Below are 20,124 nucleotides of genomic sequence, written 5' to 3' on the forward strand. Positions count from 1 at the left end.
TCTATTCCATTTCGCCTAAATTTGGACACATACAACGAGTGAAAATGTACAAACCATTGAGATGTCTCCTGTCTGCGGCTTCTGTTTAGCAGATCTTGCCCACAACGTCCAGTTATCCATCCCAAGTTCAGTCTGCTCTCATCCTTTCCACACTTACTGAACTCCCTTTGTGCTACTGTCTGTTCTTCACTTTAACATCTGTAAACGAACACTGTGGCCCATCATTTGTACACAGGGCCCACCATGTTGCTATGACGGTTTTCAAGGCTAGGTGCCTCCTCTAGCAGAGATTCAGCAGGTACACTGAAGGCAGGCCTGTGAGGTGTGGTGGAGTCACAGGGAGTGAATGACCTGGCGGGCTCACCGCTGAGCACTCCGCAGCATGCTCAAGGGCGCCGAACGCCTTCTTTTTTAATGGCAGGGTGTCTGGAATTAATAAATATCTGATCTTGAGGATTTGAAAAGCTCACAATTTTTTAAAAACTGTGGCAAAACATCCAGATTTCCAGCTGTTGGTATAAATTGCTAAGCATCTAATTAGTTAATCGGGGTAGTTAAGATTACAGTCGTCTGTGTGGCAGTTCAGCGCGCGGACTTCCGGGCTCCGCGGCTAGCGACCGAGAGGAAGAGGCGGGCGGCTCCTGGGAAGCGGGGCTAGGTGCTGGGCTGGAACGCGGTCGGTCTCCCTAGAGACCAGAGCCCGATGCCCGGTGCGCCCGCCGTGACCTTGGCCTCCGCCTGCCTGGCGCCCGCGCGCGGCCTCGCGCCAGCTCTGTGTTCCGCCCCGGGTTTTCCGCGCCGCCGCGGCTGATTAGCGTCGCGCGGCGCCGCTGAACGTGCGGGCGCTCGGTGGCGCGGCTCTCCATTGGACAGCTGCGGTAGCCCCACTGCGTGCGCTGCGCCAATTGGCTGGTGTGCCTGTCCGTCGTGCGGCCCGGCGCGCGACAGTGAGAGTTCCCGCCCTCGCTGCTCTCCTCGCCGGCCGGCGGCCTAGGCGACCGTGCTCGGCTCGCGCGGCCCACGACCGCGCCCGGGCCTCGGCCCGCCAGGGCGCCCGCGCGGATCGGCCGGGCCTCGCAGGCGATGGCGGCCGCGGCGGCGCTCTCGGGCGCGGGCGCCCCTCCCGCGGGCGGCGGGTCTGGGGGCGGTGGGTCCCCGCCGGGCGGCTGGGCCGTGGCGCGGCTCGAGGGCCGCGAGTTCGAGTACCTCATGAAGAAGCGTTCGGTGACCATCGGGCGCAACTCCTCGCAAGGCTCAGTGGACGTGAGCATGGGCCACTCGAGCTTCATCTCACGGCGCCACCTGGAGATCTTCACGCCCCCGGGCGGCGGCCACGGAGCGGCCGCACCGGAGCCCGCTCAGCCCCGTCCGGACGCGGGTGGTGACTTCTACTTGCGCTGCCTCGGCAAGAACGGCGTGTTCGTGGACGGCGTGTTTCAGCGGCGTGGGGCCCCGCCGCTGCAGCTGCCGCGTGTGTGAGTGGCGGGTGCGGGCTACGGCCTTTACCGGGATCCAGCCGGACCCTGACCCAGATGGGCTGACCACCAGCGGGGCGGGATCCCGACCCACTACCCTCGAGCCGGACTGGATCTTGACCCAGACCGGCTGCCCATCCGTGGGGCGGGACCTCGATCCCGACCCCACCCCTTTTGAGCAGAGCCAGGTTACCTGGCAGGACCTTGAACAAGTCTCAGTATTTTCGTGCAGGGGAGAACCCTGGGCGAGACCTTGACCCATACCTATAGCCATGGAGCGGTGCAGGACCCTATCCCAGACCCACCACTATTCGCCGCCAGTACCCACTCACAACCCAAAACTAGGACCTGGAGGTACCGACCCACGGCCGGACTCCAAACCTAGGGACCTACCAATCTACCAACTGCGGTAGAACCATGACTTGGACAGATCCCACCCCAGCCCACGATAATAATTCCTAACCTGACCATAATTCCTACACATTTTATCAGCAAGACTTAACCTACTTGCGGCCCTTCCTGTCCCAAATATACCCAGGCCCCCAAGCAAATTTATTGGGCTTCCAACTCACATCTCTGCCCAGTCAAACATCCGACATGCCACCATCTCACCTCACTACTGTGGTTTCCCCTGCCCTGCAACTTTTTCACCTGTTTTATGGGTGGAGGGTTCTTGTCCTAAGTGTGTACTGGGAGTTTGGGGTGTTTTTAATAGCCAGCAGACAAATCATACTCTAGGGAGATGTTAAGCTGCCTATGATGGAAGAGCTGCCCCAAACTAAAATGTGCCTCCGAAATGAAGTGTGATGTAGGTTATTTACTTCTTTCTTCTTTTCTTTTTTTTTTTTTTTCGAAGTAGGGTCTCACCCCAGGTTGACCTGGAATTCACTATGTAGTCTCAGGGTGGCCTTAAACTCACTGTGATCCTCCTACCCCTACCTCCGAGTGTTGGGATTAAAGGCGCGTGCCACCACACCCCGCGTTGGTTACTTATTTCTACTCATGTGTTTCAGTAGAAAAATATTTTTAGTATAGTGTTTTAAGCCAAAGGTCTTTTTTCTGCTGTTTTTGGCCACCTAAAAGTTAATAATCCCAAACATAGATTTTAAATCTGCATCCTCTGAACTTTACTGGGGGAAACTGTATACTTTCAGCACTTTTTTTTTTTTTTTTGGTTTTATGAGGTAGGGTCTTGTACTAGCTCAGGCTGACCTGGAGTTCACTATGTAGTCTCAGGCTGGCCTCAAACTAACAGTGATGCACTAATGGCGTGAGCCACCACACGCATTAATTTTTTTCACTTTTTAATTTTTGGTTTTTTGAGGTAAGATCTTCCTCTAGCCCAGGTTGACCTAGAATTCACTGTGTAATCTCAGGGGGGCCTCCTAACTCTGCTTCCCGAGTGCTGGGATTAAAGGTGTGTGCCACCTTGCCCAGCTCCATTAAATTTTTATTTATTATTTATTTGAGAGAGGCAGAAAGAGAGAGAGAGAGAGAGAGACAGAAGGAGGGAGAGAATGGGCGAACCAGGTCCTCCAGCCACTGTAAATGAACTCTAGATGCATGTGCCACCTTGTGCATCTGGCTTATGTGGGTACTGGGGAATCGAGCCTTGAACCTGGGTCCTTAGGCTTCACAGGCAAACACTCACTTAACCGGTAAGCCGTTTCCCCAACCTTCCATTAAATTTTTTAAAATTTGTATTTATTATTTATTAAGGAGTGAGGGAAAGAGAGATCATAAAAATGGATATACCAGGGTCTTTTGCCAGTGCAAATGAAGTGCATTGCCACTTTGTACATCTGGATATATGTGGGTACTGGGGAAATGATCCCTGGGCCACCTGGCTTTGCAAGCAAATACCTTTAACTGCTGAGCCATCTCTTCAGGCCTCACTTTTTGTTTATTTTTATTTTTTTGAGTATCTGTTGCAGGTGTGATGTAGCTTCCCCATAGTTACAATACTCTGGTAGCTGAGGCAAGAGGATTGTGAGTTTGAGGCCAGCTTTTTGCTATGTAGACAATTTAAGGCCAGCCTAGGTTACAGGGTAAACTCAGAATAGCATTTGGTTTTGTAGGATTCTTACAAGGTCATATAGAATGAGTAAACTTCTTAGAGAACTGTCAGTCATGCTACAAAACAAGTTAGTTGGTTCTGTGGTTGGATAAAGTTGTCATTTACTGTGCTTGAAAAACAAATTTGCTCTCCAGGAAAAGCTAATTATTCCTCAGGGGCTCCTTTCTAGACCATTGCAAATACAACCTTTGTCTACAAACTTGGAGATGCTGGTAAGAGCTGTGTTTTTCTTAATTCTGGTGTGAGTGCACACTGTTAATTGCTTAGTCTTGGAAGGGTATCCCAGCTTATTTGTTAATGCTTAATTTGCAGCACTTTAAAGAACATTATTTTCAAATCCAAATGCTGCTGGTGTGGATCTGTACTGTAGACTACATAAAATCAAAGGTAGGGGCCTAATGGCTGTCTTTGTGGGGGGGTTGCCAAAACTTGGGATGGAACCACTGACTGGCAATTTGTTGTTTATAAGAAAGTCAGTGTTGAGCTGGGTGTGGTAGTACACACCTTTAATCCCAGCACTTGGGAGGGAGGCAGAGGTAGGAGGATCGCCATGAATTTGAGGTCACCCTGAGACTACATAGTGAATCCCAGTTCACCCTGGGCTATAGTGAGACCCTACCTTGAAAAACCAAAAAAAGAAGAAGAAAGTCACTGTCAAAGCAAAGCAAAGCAAAGCATATTATGTATTTATTCTAAAGATTTAGAAATTTATTTGTTTATTTTTCAAGGTAGGGTCTTGCTCTGGCCCAGGCTGACCTGGAATTAGTCTCAAGGTGTCCACAGATTCATAGGGATCCTCCTACCTCAGCCTCTTAAGTGCTGGGATTAAAGGTGTGTGCCACCATGCCTGGCTGGGTTTAGAGATTTTTTTTTTAAATTTTTAAATTTCATATTTATTTACTTGGGGTTAGGGCAGATAGAGAATGGACACTCCAGGTCCTTCAGCTGCTGCAAATGAACTCCAGACACATGCACCACTTTGTACATTTGGCTTATGTGGCCCTGGGCAATCAAACTTTTGTCTTTTAGCCTTGCAGGCAAGCACTTAACCACTAAGCCATCTCTAGCCCAATTTAGACTCAGACCATTTGTGTTAACTTCTACTCATGGCAACATACTAAACTTGGAAATGAATTGACCTTTCAGTGAGGAAGTAGAGTTCAAACTGAAGGGTAGAGTGAGCCTTGCGGCGGAGATGAGAGGAAAGACTGTTGAGGTAGGGGCCACTTCTTTCAAAGTGAATGAGATTAGGCACACTAGGGCCTCCTGCCTCTGCAAATGAACTCCAGGCACATGTGCCATTTTTTGGATTGGCTTTACATGGGTCCTGAGGAATTGAAACCTGTGCTTTGGAGCCTTTGCAAGTAAATGGCTTTGACCACTGAGCCATCTCTCCAGCATCCCCCCCCCCTTTGCAGGGGGGGGGGCCTACGTTTTTGACCCTCTACCTTCATTTTGTGGACAGAGCAACCAGTTCTATGGCCATCCGAGTGAATTTGAGCCCCAACTTAGGGTCCTGGGAAGCACTGCCCTTACTGATTTGGGAATGGCTTTGTAAACAGGGATTTTAGCATTTGTACAATGTGAAAGGAAGGATGTTGCAACATTTCCTTTTTGTGTTTTCCTGTGGTACTAGGGATTGAACCCAGAGCCTTATGCATGCCAGATAAGCACTCTACGATTGAGCTACATTTCTACCCCACCCCCCTTTTTTTTCTGGTTTTTCGAGGTTGGATTTCATTGTAGCCAAGGCTGACCTGGAATTCACTATGTAGTCTCAGGGTGGCCTCAAACTCACGGTGATCCTCCTACCTCTGACTCCCAAGTGCTGGGATTAAAGGCGTGTGCCATCATACCTGGTTTTTTGGGCCCATTTTTTTTCTTTCTTTTTAAAATTTTACTTTGTTTATTTATTTGAGAGAGAGAATGGGCACACCAGGGCCTCCAGCCACTACAATGAGCTCCAGATGCATGCACTACCTTGTGTATTTGGTTTATGTGTGTACTGGTGAATCGAACCTTGGTTCCTTAGGCTTTGCAGACAAGTTAAGTGCCTTAACTGCTGAGCCATCTCTCCTGCCCAATCTTTATTTTTTTTTTATTCCCAGCCCAGTCTTTTTTATTTTATTTATTTGAGAGTGATAGCAGCAGAGAGAGAGAGAATATGGATGTTCCAGGGCCTTCAGTGACTAAATGAACTCCAGACACATGTGCTATCTTGTGCATCTGGCTAATGTAGGTCCTGGGAAATGGAACCTGGGTCCTTTGGCAAGTACAGGCAAGTTCCTTAACCGCGAAGCCATCTCTTCAGCCCCTTGGCCCATTTTTTTTTTTTAAATTTATTTATTTGAGAGCGACAGACACAGAGAGAAAGACAGGTAGAGGGAGAGAGAGAGAATGGGCGCACCAGGGCTTCCAGCCACTGCAAACGAACTCCAGACACGTGCGCCCCCTTGTGTATCTGGCTAACGTGGGACCTGGGGAACCGAGCCTCGAACCGGGGTCCTTAGGCTTCACAGGCAAGCACTTAACTGCTAAGCCATCTCTCCAGCCCCCTTGGCCCATTTTTTAAAAATTTGAGACAGGTTCTTGCTGAGATAATTCAGCTTGGCTTTGAACTCCCTCTGTAGCTTAGGCAGGCCTATTTCTATTTGTTTATTTCTCAAGATACGTAGGGTTTCATTCTATCCCAGGCTGGCCTTGAACATGCAGTGTAGCTGAGGGTGACCTTGAACTCTTTTAAAAAATATTTTATTTACATGAGAGAGGAAGACAGAATGAATATGGGTACACCAGGGCCTCCTGGCATTGCAAACAAACTCCAGACACATGTGCCACTTTGCATCTGGCTTTATGTGGGTACTGGGGAATCAAACCCAGGCTATCAGGCTTTGCAAGCAAGCATTTTTAGCTACTGAGCCATTTTTCCAGCCCTTAAATGTTGAACTCTTAATCCTTCTACTTCCACCTCCTAAGTGCTAATATTGTAAGCGTGTATCACCGCACTATTTTATGCAGTGCTGGTGATTTCACTCAGCTCCATGTATAATAAGTAGGCACTGTATCAACTAAGTTATATTCCCTGCCCATTAGGCATATCTTGGACTTGTGGTTTTCTTTTCAGCCTCCTGAGTACAGGGTTACATATGTGAGCCACTATGCTCAACAAGAGCATCTTTTTTTTTTTTTTTTTTTACTGAGGTAGGGTCTCTAGCTCAGGCTGACCTGGAATTCACTATGTAGTCTCAGGGTGGCCTCAAACTCCTAGCAATCTTCCTACCTCTGCCTCCCAAGTGCTGAGATTAAAGGTGTGCACCACCATGCCTGGCTTGGTTTTCTTTCTGAGTTAGGGTTTCACTCTAGCCCAGGCTGACCTGAAATTCACTATAGTTTCAGGACATCCTCAAACTCAGTGATACTCCTACCTCTGCCTCCCAAGTGCTAGGATTAAAGGCATTGCCACCATGCCTGGTATGCAGGTTCTTTTTAAGTTGAATAAGTCATCATATAAGCTTAAAGGTGTGGGCCACCACATCTGGCTCAACATCTCTTTTTTTTAAATTTTATTTATTCAAGAGAGAGCCACCGAGACTACATAGTGAATTCCATGTCAGTCTGGGCTACAGTAAGACCTAACCTCTAAAGGAAAAAAGAGAGCGAGCACCTAGAATATTAAATAGCCAAACACAGAATGAGTTTAATTTACTGTTATTCAGAACTGTTTTTATTTATTTGTTTGCTTGTTTTCAAAGTAGAGTCTGGCTGACCTGGAACTCACTGTGTAGTCAATCACAGGCTGACCTCAAACTCACAGCAATCCTCCTACCTCTGCTTCCCAAGTATTGGATTAAAGGCATGCACCACCATGCCCAGCCTAACTGTTCTGTTTTTGAGACAGGGTGAGATTATAGATGTGCATCATCATGTTTAGCTTTATAGAGCTATTTTAAACATTTGCTTGAGGGAGGGAGAGGCAGATGGAGAGAGAATGGGCACACAAGGGCCTTTAGCCACTGCAAACGAACTCTAGATGCATGTGCCACCTTGTGTGTCTGGTTTATGTGGGTCCTGGAGAATCAAGCCTGGATCCTTAGGCTTCACAGCCTTAACCACTAAGCCATCTCCCCAGCTCCACAGAGCTTACATGCATGCTAACATGCAAAACTGAAAATGTGTTTATTAAGTGTTCCCTTTCCAATGCAGGCTCAGGGGTCTGCAGTGTCTCAAGACAGCAGCACTGCTTAGAAACAGGTTTTGACCTGAAGATTGTGTTTGGTAGTACTATATTTGGAAACTAAGTCAGGGAGAACTGGAGGGAGGCTATAGCCAGTGGCTTTTGCATCTTTTCAGATGATTGGAAAGAATTCTTATTTTAAAATTTATTTTATTTTATATTTTTTTGTTTTTTTGAAGTCGGGTCTCACTCTAGCCCAGGCTGACCTGGAATTCTTTGTGTAGTATTTGGGTGGCCTCGAATTCACAGTGATCCTCCTCCCGAGTGCTGGGATTAAAGGCGTGTGCCATCACTCCTGGCTTTTTAATTTTAATATTTTGTTCATTTTTATTTATTTATTTGAGAGCAACAGAGAGGGAGAGAGAAAATAGGCATGCCAGGGCCTCCAGCCATTGCAAATGAACTCCAGACATGTGCACCCCCTTGTACATCTGGCTAACATGGGTCCTGGGGAATCGAGCCTTGAACCAGGGTCCTTAGGCTTCACAGGCAAGCGCTTAACCGCTAAGCTATCTCTCCAGCCCCCCCCTTTTTAAAATTTTTTTTTGTTCATTTTTTATTTATTTATTTGAGAGCGACAGACATAGAGAGAAAGACAGATAGAGGGAGAGAGAGAGAATGGGCGCGCCAGGGCTTCCAGCCACTACAAACGAACTCCAGACACGTGCGCCCCCTTGTGCATCTGGCTAACGTGGGACCTGGGGAACCGAGCCTTGAACCGGGGTCCTTAGGCTTCACAGGCAAGCACTTAACCGCTAAGCCATCTCTCCAGGGCCCCCCCCCCTTTTTTTTTTTTTTGGTTTTTCTAGGTAGTGTCTCACTCTGGCTCAGGCCGACCTGGAATTCACTATGTAGTCTCAGGGTGGCCATGAACTCTTGGCGATTCGCCTACCTCTGCTTCCCAAGTGCTGGGATTAGAGGCGTGTGCCACCATGCCCGGCTTCCAGCCCTATTTTTATTTATTTGAGAGAGGGAAAGATGCAGGAGGGGGGGGAGGGAAGGAGGGAGAAAAGAAGGGAGAGAGAGAGAGAGAGAGAATGGGCACGCTAGGGCCTCCAGCCACTGCAAGAGAACTCCAGATGCATGTGCCACCTTGTGCATTACATGTTTCCTGGGGAATTGAGCCGAGGTCCTTTGGCTTTGGAGGCAGATGATTTAGAGAAAGACAGATAGAGGGAGAGAGAGAGAGTGGGCGCGCCAGGGCTTCCAGCCTCTGCAAACGAACTCCAGACACGTGCGCCCCCTTGTGCATCTGGCTAATGTGGGACCTGGAGAACCGAGCCTTGAACCGGGGTCCTTAGGCTTCACAGGCGAGCGCTTAACCACTAAGCCATCTCTCCAGCCCCCTGGAAGGAATTCTTGATTCATTGGTTCTGCTCAGAACTGGTTGAACAGGATCATAATTCCCAGACACTAACTGGTAGCAGAAAATGGAAAGTAAGCAGGGTCTGTCAGAGTTGGAGGGGACCCTTGATGAAAAGGACCACAACCCTTGCAGGGGTCATTCAACTGTGCAGGATGAGGACAGAGGCTGGCTGGGTGTGGGATGGAGAGTGAGAAAGAGGTAGAAAGCAGAGTTGGAAACCTAGGCTGCCTTGGGTGAAGGAACCACCCCTGATGGTCTGAAGGAGTGAGGAAGGAGTGATGGAAGGAGTGAGGTAAAGTAGGACAGAGTCCAAGCTGGAAAGAACAAAAAAGATGGTCTCCTTCAGACCCAAGCAGAGCTGGTCAGAGCAGCACTTGGTGAGAGGACAAGGTGTTGAGGCCTGTGAGGTTGACTGAGATGCCTTGAGATTGCTCAGCAGAGCTCAGAATCTGGGCTCATGACCAGGAACTGGTGGTATTGGTATACTTGAGAAAATATTTGGCATATCACTTAACTTTCATGACTACCATCTAGCTTTCTTTAAAAGTTATAAACCTGCATTCATTTGGCATACTCTGGCACATTTTATTATTGGTTTGTGAATGTTGGGAATACAGAGCAGCTACTTTCTCATGTGGTTACTCCATTACCTGGGAGCCCACCATTGGGCTTGGGTCTGTTTCACCTACTGTTTTTGTAGTTTCTTCAGTAGTGAGATTCAGTTTGTTCATTTTAATGTTTACCTAGTAGTTTAGGATGTTTTTTATTTAAGGAACTTCACTTTTTTTTTAAAGTTTTTCCAAAAAAATTTATTTGAGAGTCAGAGAGAGAGAGAATGGGCATGCTGGGACTTCCAACCACTATAAACAAACTCCAGATGCAGGTGCCACCTGTGTATCTGGCTTTCGTGGGTCCTGGGGAATCAAACCTGGGTCCTTTAGCTTGCAAGCAAGTGCCTTAACTGCTAAGCCATCCTTGCAGCCTACTTCGTGGTTTTTGTATTTAGTATTTGAAATTTATAATTGATAATTTCATACATGTGTATATGTATTTTTAAACTTTTTAACAACTTCCTTACATATAGACAATATACCATAATCATAACCCCTTCCTACCACCCTTTCTTTTCCCCTCCCAAACATACCCCATCCCTTCTTTTTAACTAGCCTCTTTCTCTCCCCCCCCCCTCGTTTAATTAATTAATTTATTTGTTTATTTGGCAGAGAAAGGCGGAGAGACAGAGAGAGAAAATGGGTGTGCCAGGCCCTCCAGCCACTGTAAATGAACTCCAGATGCAATGCATGCGCCCCCTTGTGCATCCGGCTAACGTGGGTCCTGGTGAATCAACCAGGGTCCTTTAGCTTTGCAGGCAAATGTCTTAACAGCTAAGCCATTCCTCCAGCCCCGCTTATTTTCTTCTTTTTTGAGGTAGGGTCTCACTCCATCCCAGACTGATCTGGAACTCACTATGTAGTTTCAGGCTGGCCTTGAACTCACAGTAGTCCTAGTTCAACCTTCCAAGTGTTGGCATTGAAGGTGTGGCCTATTTTGATGTATTTTTTTCTCCCTTATTATACAGGTCTTGTGTAGGTAGTGTAGCCCACTAAAAGTCATGAATATCATGGTCACTTTGTATCTTGTATATTGTAAATGCTCTTTTCCTTCCTTTGGCTCTTATATTCTTTCCACCACCTCTTCTGAAATGATCCTTGAGCCTTGCGGGGGCGGGGGAGGATGTTATAGTATGAAAGAGCTGTCTTACTTGGTGCTGAAAACTCCATTGTCATTTCTTCTCAGTGCCTCAGTGAGTTTTGAGTCACCCCAGTGGTTACTACCATCTGAAAATAGAAGATTCTCTAGTCAAAAGCATGAGTAGCCTGAGACTTCATAGTGAATTCCAGGTCAGTCTGGGCTAGAGTTACAAAACAAGCAAAACAAACACAAACAAAAATTGCTAGAGGTTGTGTTTAATCCTAGCACTAGCACTCTTGAGGCAGGTGGGAGGATCACTGTGAGTTTGAGGCCAACCTGAGACTACATAGTGAATTTCAGGTATAGCAGACCGCTTCAGGTTCTCTGAGATGAACTTCCAGACCAGACACAGTTATGGAGGAAGGGATATCTCTTGAAGCTTACAGATCCAGAGGAAGTTCCATAATGGCAGAAGTTGGTCCCCTCTTAAAGGACCAGGAAGAGAGAGAGAGAAGACACGTGCCAAAAGCCACACGGCACACTTTAGGAACTCCAGGTGGTACTAGGCACTTTGCATCTTTAGATTGGACTTTCAAACACACCACAACTCCTTAAGATCTTCCCAGTGACACTTCCTCCAGCCAGGTGGCTACAGATCCAAACTGTAGACTAATAAAATACTGACTATATTGGGTACAATCTATCCAGACTAGGTCAGCCTGGGCTAGTAGAACAAGACCCTACCTTAAAAAACAAACAACAGCTGGGTGTGGTCTCGCACGCCTTTAAGTCCAGCACTTGGGAGGCAGAAGTAGGAGGATCGCTGTGAGTTCGAGGCCACCCTGAGACTACATAGAATTTCAGGTCAGCCTGAACTAGAGTGAGACCCTACCTCAAAACAAACAACAGGGACTGGAGAGATGGCTTAGTGGTTAAGGTGCTTGCCTGCAAAGCCAGAAGGTTTGATTCTCCAGTAGCCATGTAAGCCAGATATACAAGATGGTGCATGCATCTGGAGTTTGTTTGCAGTGGCTGGAGGCCTTGGTGCGCCCATTCTCTCTCTCTTTCTCTCTTGCTGTCAAATAAATAAAAAACAAATAAAATATATTAAAAAAACAAACAAAAAAAGGCGAGTGGTGTTAATTAATATATAGGCATTAAATATAAGTATTTAGAGAGCAGTTTAGTGGGTATAATATATCTATGTAGCCAGACAGCAGTAGTAGCATGCATGTATATAATGTAATGTATTTTGATTATATTCACCCCCATTATCTTGTGAACCCATACCTCTGAATACCTTCTTTCCAACTAGACCCCCCCTACTTTCATGTCATATTTTTTAAAATTTATTTTTTTTTATTTATTTGACAGAGAAAGAGAGAGAATGGGCACGCCAGGGCCTCCAGCTACTGCAGATGAACTCCAGAAGCATGCGCCCCCTTGTGCATCTGGCTAACAGGGTCCTGGGGAATCGACTTGGGGTCCTTTGGCTTTGCAGGCAAACGCCTTAACAGCTAAGCCATTCCCTCCAGCCCTCATGTCTTATTTTTATGAGCCACTGATTTTAGGATTGTTTGTATGAGCATAGTTGTAGGTGGCTATTTGTTGGACCATGGGCTAAACTACTTCCCCACCACCTTTTTTTTTCTTTCAAATATATATGTTTTTTGGTTTTCCAGGGAAGGGTCTCAGTGTAGCTCAGGCTAACCTGGAATTCATTATGTAGTCTCAGGGTGGCCTCAAACTCACGACAATCCTCCCACCTCTGCATCCTGAATGCTGGGATTAAAGATGTGCGCCACCATATCTGGCTTCTTTCAAATATTTTTCAAAATTCATTTTATTTTGAGACAGAGAGGGAGGGGCCAGGGCCTGATCCACTGAAATCGAACTCCAGATGCTTGTGCCACCTAGTGTACATGTGTGACCTTAAACTTGACTCACCTTTGTGTATCTGGGTAACATAGGGTATGGAGAGTAGAACATAGGTCCTTAGGCTTTGCAGGCAAGTGCCTTAACCACTAAGCTATCTCCAGCTCCAAGTATACTTTTTTTAAAAAAAGATTTGTTTTATTTATTAGAGACAGAGAGAAGAAGAGAGAGAGACAGAATGAGCGCCAGAGCCTCTAGCCACTGCAAATGAACTCCAGACGTGTGCACCACCATGTGCATCTGGCTTACATGGGACCTGGAGAATCGAACCAGGGTCCTTAGTCTTCATAGTCATGAGCCTAAACTGCTAAGCCATCTCTCCAGCCCCCCCCCAAATATACTTAAAAATATTCTTAATTATGTATATTTATTTATTTGAGAGAGAGAGAGAGAGGCAGATAGAGTAATGGAGAGAATGGGTCTCTAGCTACGGCAAATGAACTCCAGACACATGCACCACCTTGTGTATCTGGCTTTATGTGGGTATTGGGGAATCAAACCTGGGTCCTTGGTTTTGCTGGCAAGCACCTTTACTGCTAAGCCATTTCTCCAGTTCCCCCTCAACTTTAATTGCCAGTAGCTCTTCTAAGCAGGATAATAATAAATAACTTCATGTTTGTTTGTTTTTGAAAGCCAATCATGGACTTTTTTCTTTAGACTTCTCTAACTATGTTTTAAGGAATAAACCTGTGACTTGTCACCTGTTCATGATCTTTTTTTTTTTTACAGACTGACTTAGAATTCACTCTAGTTCCAAACTGGCCTAGAACTCATAGCAATCCTAATTCTGCCTCCTGAGTGCTGGGATGAAAGACACGGGCCACCACTCCCAGCTGATCATTTGGTTTTTACTTTTTATCTATGAGCAGAAAGGGAGGAGAGAGAATGAGAATGAATATGGATGAGACAGAGTCTCTTGCCACAAACAAATTCCAGATTCTTGTGTCATTTTGTGCATCTGGTGGGAATTGAAACTGGGCCATCAGGCTTTGCAATCAAGCATCTTATAACCACTGAGCCATTTTTCTAGCACATGTGGTGATCATTTATATTCATCCTGGCTGGTAGCAAGTACAGAATCCACATTCTGGACAGAATGAATCTATATTCCATCCTGCCATTCCTTTTTTTTTATATAATAAAAGACTTATTTTTATTTTTTTCTCAATTTTTATTAACATTTTCCATGATAATACCTTCCCTCGACCCCCAACTTTCCCCTCTGAAATTCCATTTTCCATCATATACCCTCCCCATCTCAATCAGTCTCTTTTACTTTGATGTCATGGTCTTTTCCTCCTCTTATGATGGTCTTGTGTAGGTAGTGTCAGGCACTATGAGGTCATGGATATCCAGGCCATTTTATGTCTGGAGGGAGTATGTTGTAAGGAGTCCTACCCTTCCTTTGGCTTTTACATTCTTTCCGCCATCTCATCCACATTAGACCCTGAGCCTTGGAAGGTGTGATCAAGATGTTACTCGGTACTCCCGTCACTTCTTTCTAGCACTATGATACCTTCTGAGTCATCCCAAAGTCTCTGCCATCTGAAAAGAGAAGGTTCTTTACCCAAAATGAGAGTAGCATTAATATAAGGGTATGACTATTAAGAGAAGTGCTTACTGGACAGTTTGATAAGCATAGTATATACATTTTTCCAGACATCAGCAGATGTTACACCCGTAGGGCTCATGACTACCCCTGTTTTAAGTTTTCAGTATCAGGGATGTGTTTCCCCCCATGGAGTGGGCCTCCAGTCCAAGTGGAGGGCAGTTGGTTTCCACCATGACAGACATGCCACTATTGCACCCATTGGCTCATTTGGGCTGGTTGGCCAATTATAAGGCTTGTAGTATCCACTGTTGAGTATCTTCACTGGTGGTATTTCTTTCTCCCAATGAACTACGTGTAGAATGGCTTCTTCCAGCTTTCTGTCAGCTGGTCTACATGGAGGAGGTTATCAGCTCAGTTCCAGCAGGATTTCTCAGTGGCCTTGCAGCCCAAGTATGTAGAGTCTTCAGCAATAGGGTCTTACCATCTATTCCTGGTGGGGGAAACCAAGGGCCTCACATCCTGCAATTCTTTGTGATGGGAATAATTGCTTCCACATAACCTGATTCATTTGAATTTGTTTGCATCCCTGCTTGTCATCAGAGACCATATCTATTTTATCCATCATTCTTCAGCACAGTTTTTGAAGCTCCAACTCACAACTAAAGGTCACTGGTAGCTTCCTCTTTTCCATTCCACCTCTCAGCTATACTGCACCCTGACTCCAGGGAGAAGGGAGAGTGGGGAGCTGATTAGTGTGTGAAGTCCTCTTTGTGGTCTTACTGAGGGTTACTTCCTCATTAGTGGGTATATTTTATATTTATTTTGTTTAGTTTTAAAAATAGTTTATTTATTTGGGAGAAGGGGGAGAGAGAGAATGGGTGCGTCAGAGTCTCTAGCCACTGCAAACACTCCAGACACATGTGCCACCTTGTACATGTGGCTTATGTGGGTACTGGGGAATCGAATCTGAGTCCTTAAGCTTCGTAGGCAAGCGCCCTAACTGTTAAGCCATTTCTCCAGTCCTATTTTTTTAATTTGAGAGTAACAGAGAGAGAAAGAGGCAGAGAGAGAAAGAGAGAGAGAGAGAATATAGGTGCGCCAGGGCCTCCAGCCACTGCGAACGAACTCCAGACGTGTGCACCCTCTGGTGCATATGGCTAACGTGGGTCCTGGGGAATTGAGCCTTGAACCGGGGTCCTTAGGCTTCACAGGCAAGTGCTTAACTGATAAGCCATCTCTCCAGCCCTCCAGTCCTATTTTTTAAATAATATTTTTTATTTTATTTATTTGAGAGAGAGGAAAAAAAATGGGCATACCAGGTTCTCTAACCATTGCAAACAAACTCCAGACGCATGTGCCACCTTGTGCATCTGGCTTACGTGGGTACTGGGAATCGAACCTGAATCCTTGGGCTTTGCAGGCAAGTGCCTTAATCACTAGGCCGTTTCTCCAGCCCTATTAAAAAGAAAATTTTTATTTGCATGTGTGCATGAGAGAGCGAGAGACAGAATGTGGATACTCCAGGGTCTCTTGTGGATACTACAGACATATGCACCATTTTGCTTGTTTGGCTTTATGTGGGTACTTAGTGTGACAAACCTGGGCCTTCAGGCATTGCAAACAAGAGCCTTTCACTGCTGAGTCATTTCTCCAGCACAACATACTTAGAAACCTAGGCCATAATGTCTTTCTGGAAGGCATTGAAGTCCCGAAGCTGAGCTCCTCTGCAGGCCTTGAATGCCACCTGGTACTTTCTAGGTGACACAGCAGCTTGATGTGCCCTGGTTGTAGTGGGTAACATGCCATTCTTAGGAAGAGCTGTCTCTTCGAGTATCAAGCTCAAAGAAGTAAAAAGGGTTTCTACTTGCTGTCACAGCACTTTCTGATTTGTTTCCTCTAACATCTTATGTTTTAACTTACCTTCTCACACTACTTCCTACCTAGTAAGTCTTTCGGGGTAGAGATCAAGTCCCAAGCAGTCTTGCACTTTGTGGTGGGTTTGAACATAAAATGCTCTTTATAGCTTCAGGTGTTTGTAATTAAGCCTCCTACTTGATTCCCAGCAGGTGGAGCCTTGCTGGAGGAGGTGTGTCACTGGGGACAGTCCTTGATATTTTATAGTCCAGGCTGGCTTGCATGTACTAGCTAGATCACTCAGACTACTTCCGCTGCTGTGAGGAGATATGACTCTGGCTTCATGTTTGCTATGCTTTCTTTGCCAGGATGAAGCTTTCCCTTGAAACTAAGCTGACATCAAACCTTTCCTTCTATGAGCTGCTTCTGGTTAGGTATTTTGTTATTGTTACTTTGGTTTTTTTGTTTTTTTTCTTCGAGGTAGAGTCTCACTCTAGTCCAGGCTGACCTGGAATTCAGTATGTAGCCTCAGGGTGACCTTGAACTCATAGCAATCCTCCTACCTCTGCTTCCCAAGTGCTGGAATTGCATGTGCCACCATGCACAGTAGCATGTCATTTTGTTTTTCTTTTAATTTTGGTAGCATGTTATTTTAAATACACATACTCAAGTGTTGATCTTAATAGTGCAGAAATTCTTATTGGATGTGTTTTTCCTATTTACTCTCTTCCCCATGCTCCAGAAGGTCCTTTCTGGATTCAGTTTTAGAAACACAGCCTAGCTTCATGCAGAATTGGTGGAAGTATTCCAGGAGACGAGGCCATTACAGCAGCAGCAAATTTCTCCATAGTGAAAATTAACTATACTTGCTTTGTCGAAGAGAAAGGTTTCATTCTTTCTTTCTTTCTTTCTTTCTTTTTTTTTTTTTGGAAATGAGGAAAAGAGGGTTTCCAAAATGAAGCTTTTCATGAAAGCAGTTCGCATTTTGGATACTATTGTTAAGTCTGTTGTACATTTTATATGTTCTTTGTTTTATGTTTCTTTTTGGAGCATAACACTATATAAGCTATCATCCACAATTTTGGTCCTAATTGATGGGGAATTTTTGGAATTTGCTAATAAAATATTGTCCACAATGGCCCAAATGCCTCCCAAGTGCTGGGATTAAAGGCGTACACCACGTCTGTCTTCTATTTTTATTTTTATTATTTTTTTGATTTTTCAAGGTAGGGTCTCACTCTAGCTCAGGCAGACCTGGAATTCACTATAGAGTCTCAGGGTGACCTTGAACTCACAGCGATCCTCCTGCCTCTGCCTCCCGAGGGCTGGGATTAAAGGCGTGCACCACCACACCCATATTTTTTATTTTTTTTTTTTTGAGGTAAGCTTTCACTTTAGCTCAAGCACACCAGGAATTCACTATCTAGTCTCAAGGTGGCCTCAAACTCAATACTATCCTACCTTGGCCTCCCAAGTGCTAGGTTTAAAGGTGTGCACCATTACCCCTGGCCTTACAACATTTTTATTATTATTATTTTATTTATTTATTTGAGAGCAACAGAGAGAGAGAATGGGCGTGCAGGGCTTCCAGGCACTGCAAATGAACTCCAGAAGCGTGCGCCCCCTTGTGCATGTGGCTTACGTGGGCCCGGGGAATCGAGCCTTGAACTGGGGTCCTTAGGCTTCAAAGGCAAGCTTAACCGCTAAGCCATCTCCCCAGCCCCATCTTTTATTTATTATTATTATTGTTGTTGTTTTTTAAAAAATATTTATTATTTGAGAGAAAGGAGAGAGCAAGATAGAGAGTGGGTGCCCCAGGGCTTGCAGCCTGCTAGTGAACTTCAGATGCATGTGCCACCTTGTACATCTGGCTTATATGGGTCCTGGGGAATCAAACCTGGATCCTTTGGCTTTGCAAGCAAGCACTATAACTGCTCAGCTATCTCTCTAGCCCGTTTTTTTTTTAATTTTTAATTTTTATTTTTTAATTTTTTTAAATTAAAATTTTCTATTAACATTTTCCATGATTATAAAATATATCCCATGGTAATTCCCTCCCTCCCCTTTTTTTTTTTTTTTTTTTTTTTTTGAGGTAGGGTCTCTAGCCCAGGCTGATCCTAGAATTCACTCTAGTCTCAGGGTGGCCTCCAACTCACAGTGACCCTCCTACCTCTATTCTAAGTTCTGGGATTAAAGCTGTGTACCACCACACCTGGCCATTACTATTTTTAAGGCTGGATTTCAGTCTAGCTCAGGCTAACGTGGAACTTACTCTGTAGTCCCTGGCTGGCCTTGACCTCAGAGCAATCCTCCTACCTCTGCCTTCCAAGTGCTGGGATTAAAGGAGTGTACCACCAAGCTTGGTCCCATGCTTCTTTTTGAAGACAGGGCTACATAACGTAGGCTGGACTGGAACTCAGTCTCGTGCCTCGGTCTGAGATTGTAGGTGTGTGTCCCATACCCACCTCTGCAGTTTGGTTGATGGAAGTTCTGGGTGGAACCAGTGGTCCTGTGACTACGGGGCAAACACTGTCCCACTGAGTGGAGCCTCAGCCCTGCAGGTCGTCTTCTTCGTGGCATGTTTATAATTTTGTGACATCCTCCATACACAGATACGTTAACCATTTCATTGTTCCTGGTTCAAAAAGCTTTCATTACACAAATGAGCAGAACCCTGAAAGGGGAGCTTTGCTTTGATCCTGTTTGAGACCCAGTGCTAATAGAGGTCTTGGGGCTGGGAGTGACTGGAGATGAGGGTTCAGAGGGATTTTGGAGTCACTCAGTTGTGTGTGATGTTGGGTGTTACAGGCTTAAGCAAGGTCATCCAAGAGTGAGGGTCTTGGGCTGGAGAGATGGCTTAATAATTAAGGTGTGGTATGCCTTAGTGTGTATCACAGATTGGGCGGATTCATAATGAACATAAAATTACTTGGCTCATGGTTCAGGAAGCAGGGATATCAAAGTGTCAGCTGCATCTGCCCAATTTGGCAGAAGGGCCACTGAGCACTCAGACAGAAACAGGCCAAAACAACATGGATCCATTCCAAGGGAATGGAAGAGCCTCATGTTCTAACACCCCCCACCCCCCAGTATTGCTTGGTGGCAATTAGCCTATGAGTATGAAGATTTCATTCAAACCATGGCAGAATGTGAACAGTGGTCCAAGTATAGCATTGACACATGCCACTTTGGAGATGCCGGTAGACATAGGAGAAACATGTGACACTGTGACTTCCATCCACACTGGAACTTTCCTGGGTAGGTTCTAAGGGCAGTGATAGGCAGAGTCAGCCTATGTTGCAGGGTATACAGATGAAGCTGAGCCGAGTACCATTTGTTGTTAAGAGTGTTGTGGATACAGGCTGGAGAATTAACCTGGAATCAGAATTAAGATTCATAGTCTAAAAGTCTAGGACTCTTTAAAATATTTTATTTACTTTTTATTTATTTTAGCTGGAGAGGGAGAATGGGTACATCGGGGCCTTTAGCTACTGCAAACGCACGTGCCATGTGCTTATGTGAATTCTGGGGAACTGAACTTGGGTCCTTAGGCTTTGCAGGTAAGCACCTTAATTGCTAAATCACCTCTCCAGCCCAAAAAGGGTTATTTTCTTAAAGATATTATTTATTTTTGTGTGTATATGGTAAACATTTGGAGGTTAGAGGACCACCAGTCTTACTGCTGCAAATGAACTGCCAAGGCTAGCTTGTCTGTGGGTTTCAGATCGTCCTGGCTCTACCGCCCATTGACGTAGACAACATGGTTGCTAGGGAATTGAATCCTGGCTGACAGGCTTTGCAGACAAGCATCTTTTAACTGCTGAGCCATCTCCCCAGCTCCATGATTTTTTTTTAAAAAAAAAATTGTTTTAAATTTACTTAGTTAAAATTTTTACTTTTTTTTTTTTTAAAGGTAGGGTCTTCCTCTAGCCCAGGCTG

General features: G+C 45.5%; 1 protein-coding gene across 2 annotated transcripts in view; it reads left to right on the top strand.

The window, feature by feature from the left end:
- Nucleotides 1–1,083: 1,083 nt before the first annotated feature.
- Nucleotides 1,084–20,124, top strand: part of Foxk2 (forkhead box K2) — a 53,851-nt gene continuing 34,810 nt past the window's right edge. For both annotated transcript variants that reach the window (XM_012948017.2, XM_045158550.1), the window contains exon 1: nt 1,084–1,475. In XM_012948017.2, the coding sequence (XP_012803471.2) occupies nt 1,084–1,475 (392 nt within the window). The remainder of the gene's footprint in view (nt 1,476–20,124) is intronic.

The sequence above is a fragment of the Jaculus jaculus genome, chromosome 9, assembly GCF_020740685.1.
Source record: "Jaculus jaculus isolate mJacJac1 chromosome 9, mJacJac1.mat.Y.cur, whole genome shotgun sequence".
NCBI classification, from domain to species: Eukaryota; Metazoa; Chordata; class Mammalia; order Rodentia; family Dipodidae; genus Jaculus; species Jaculus jaculus.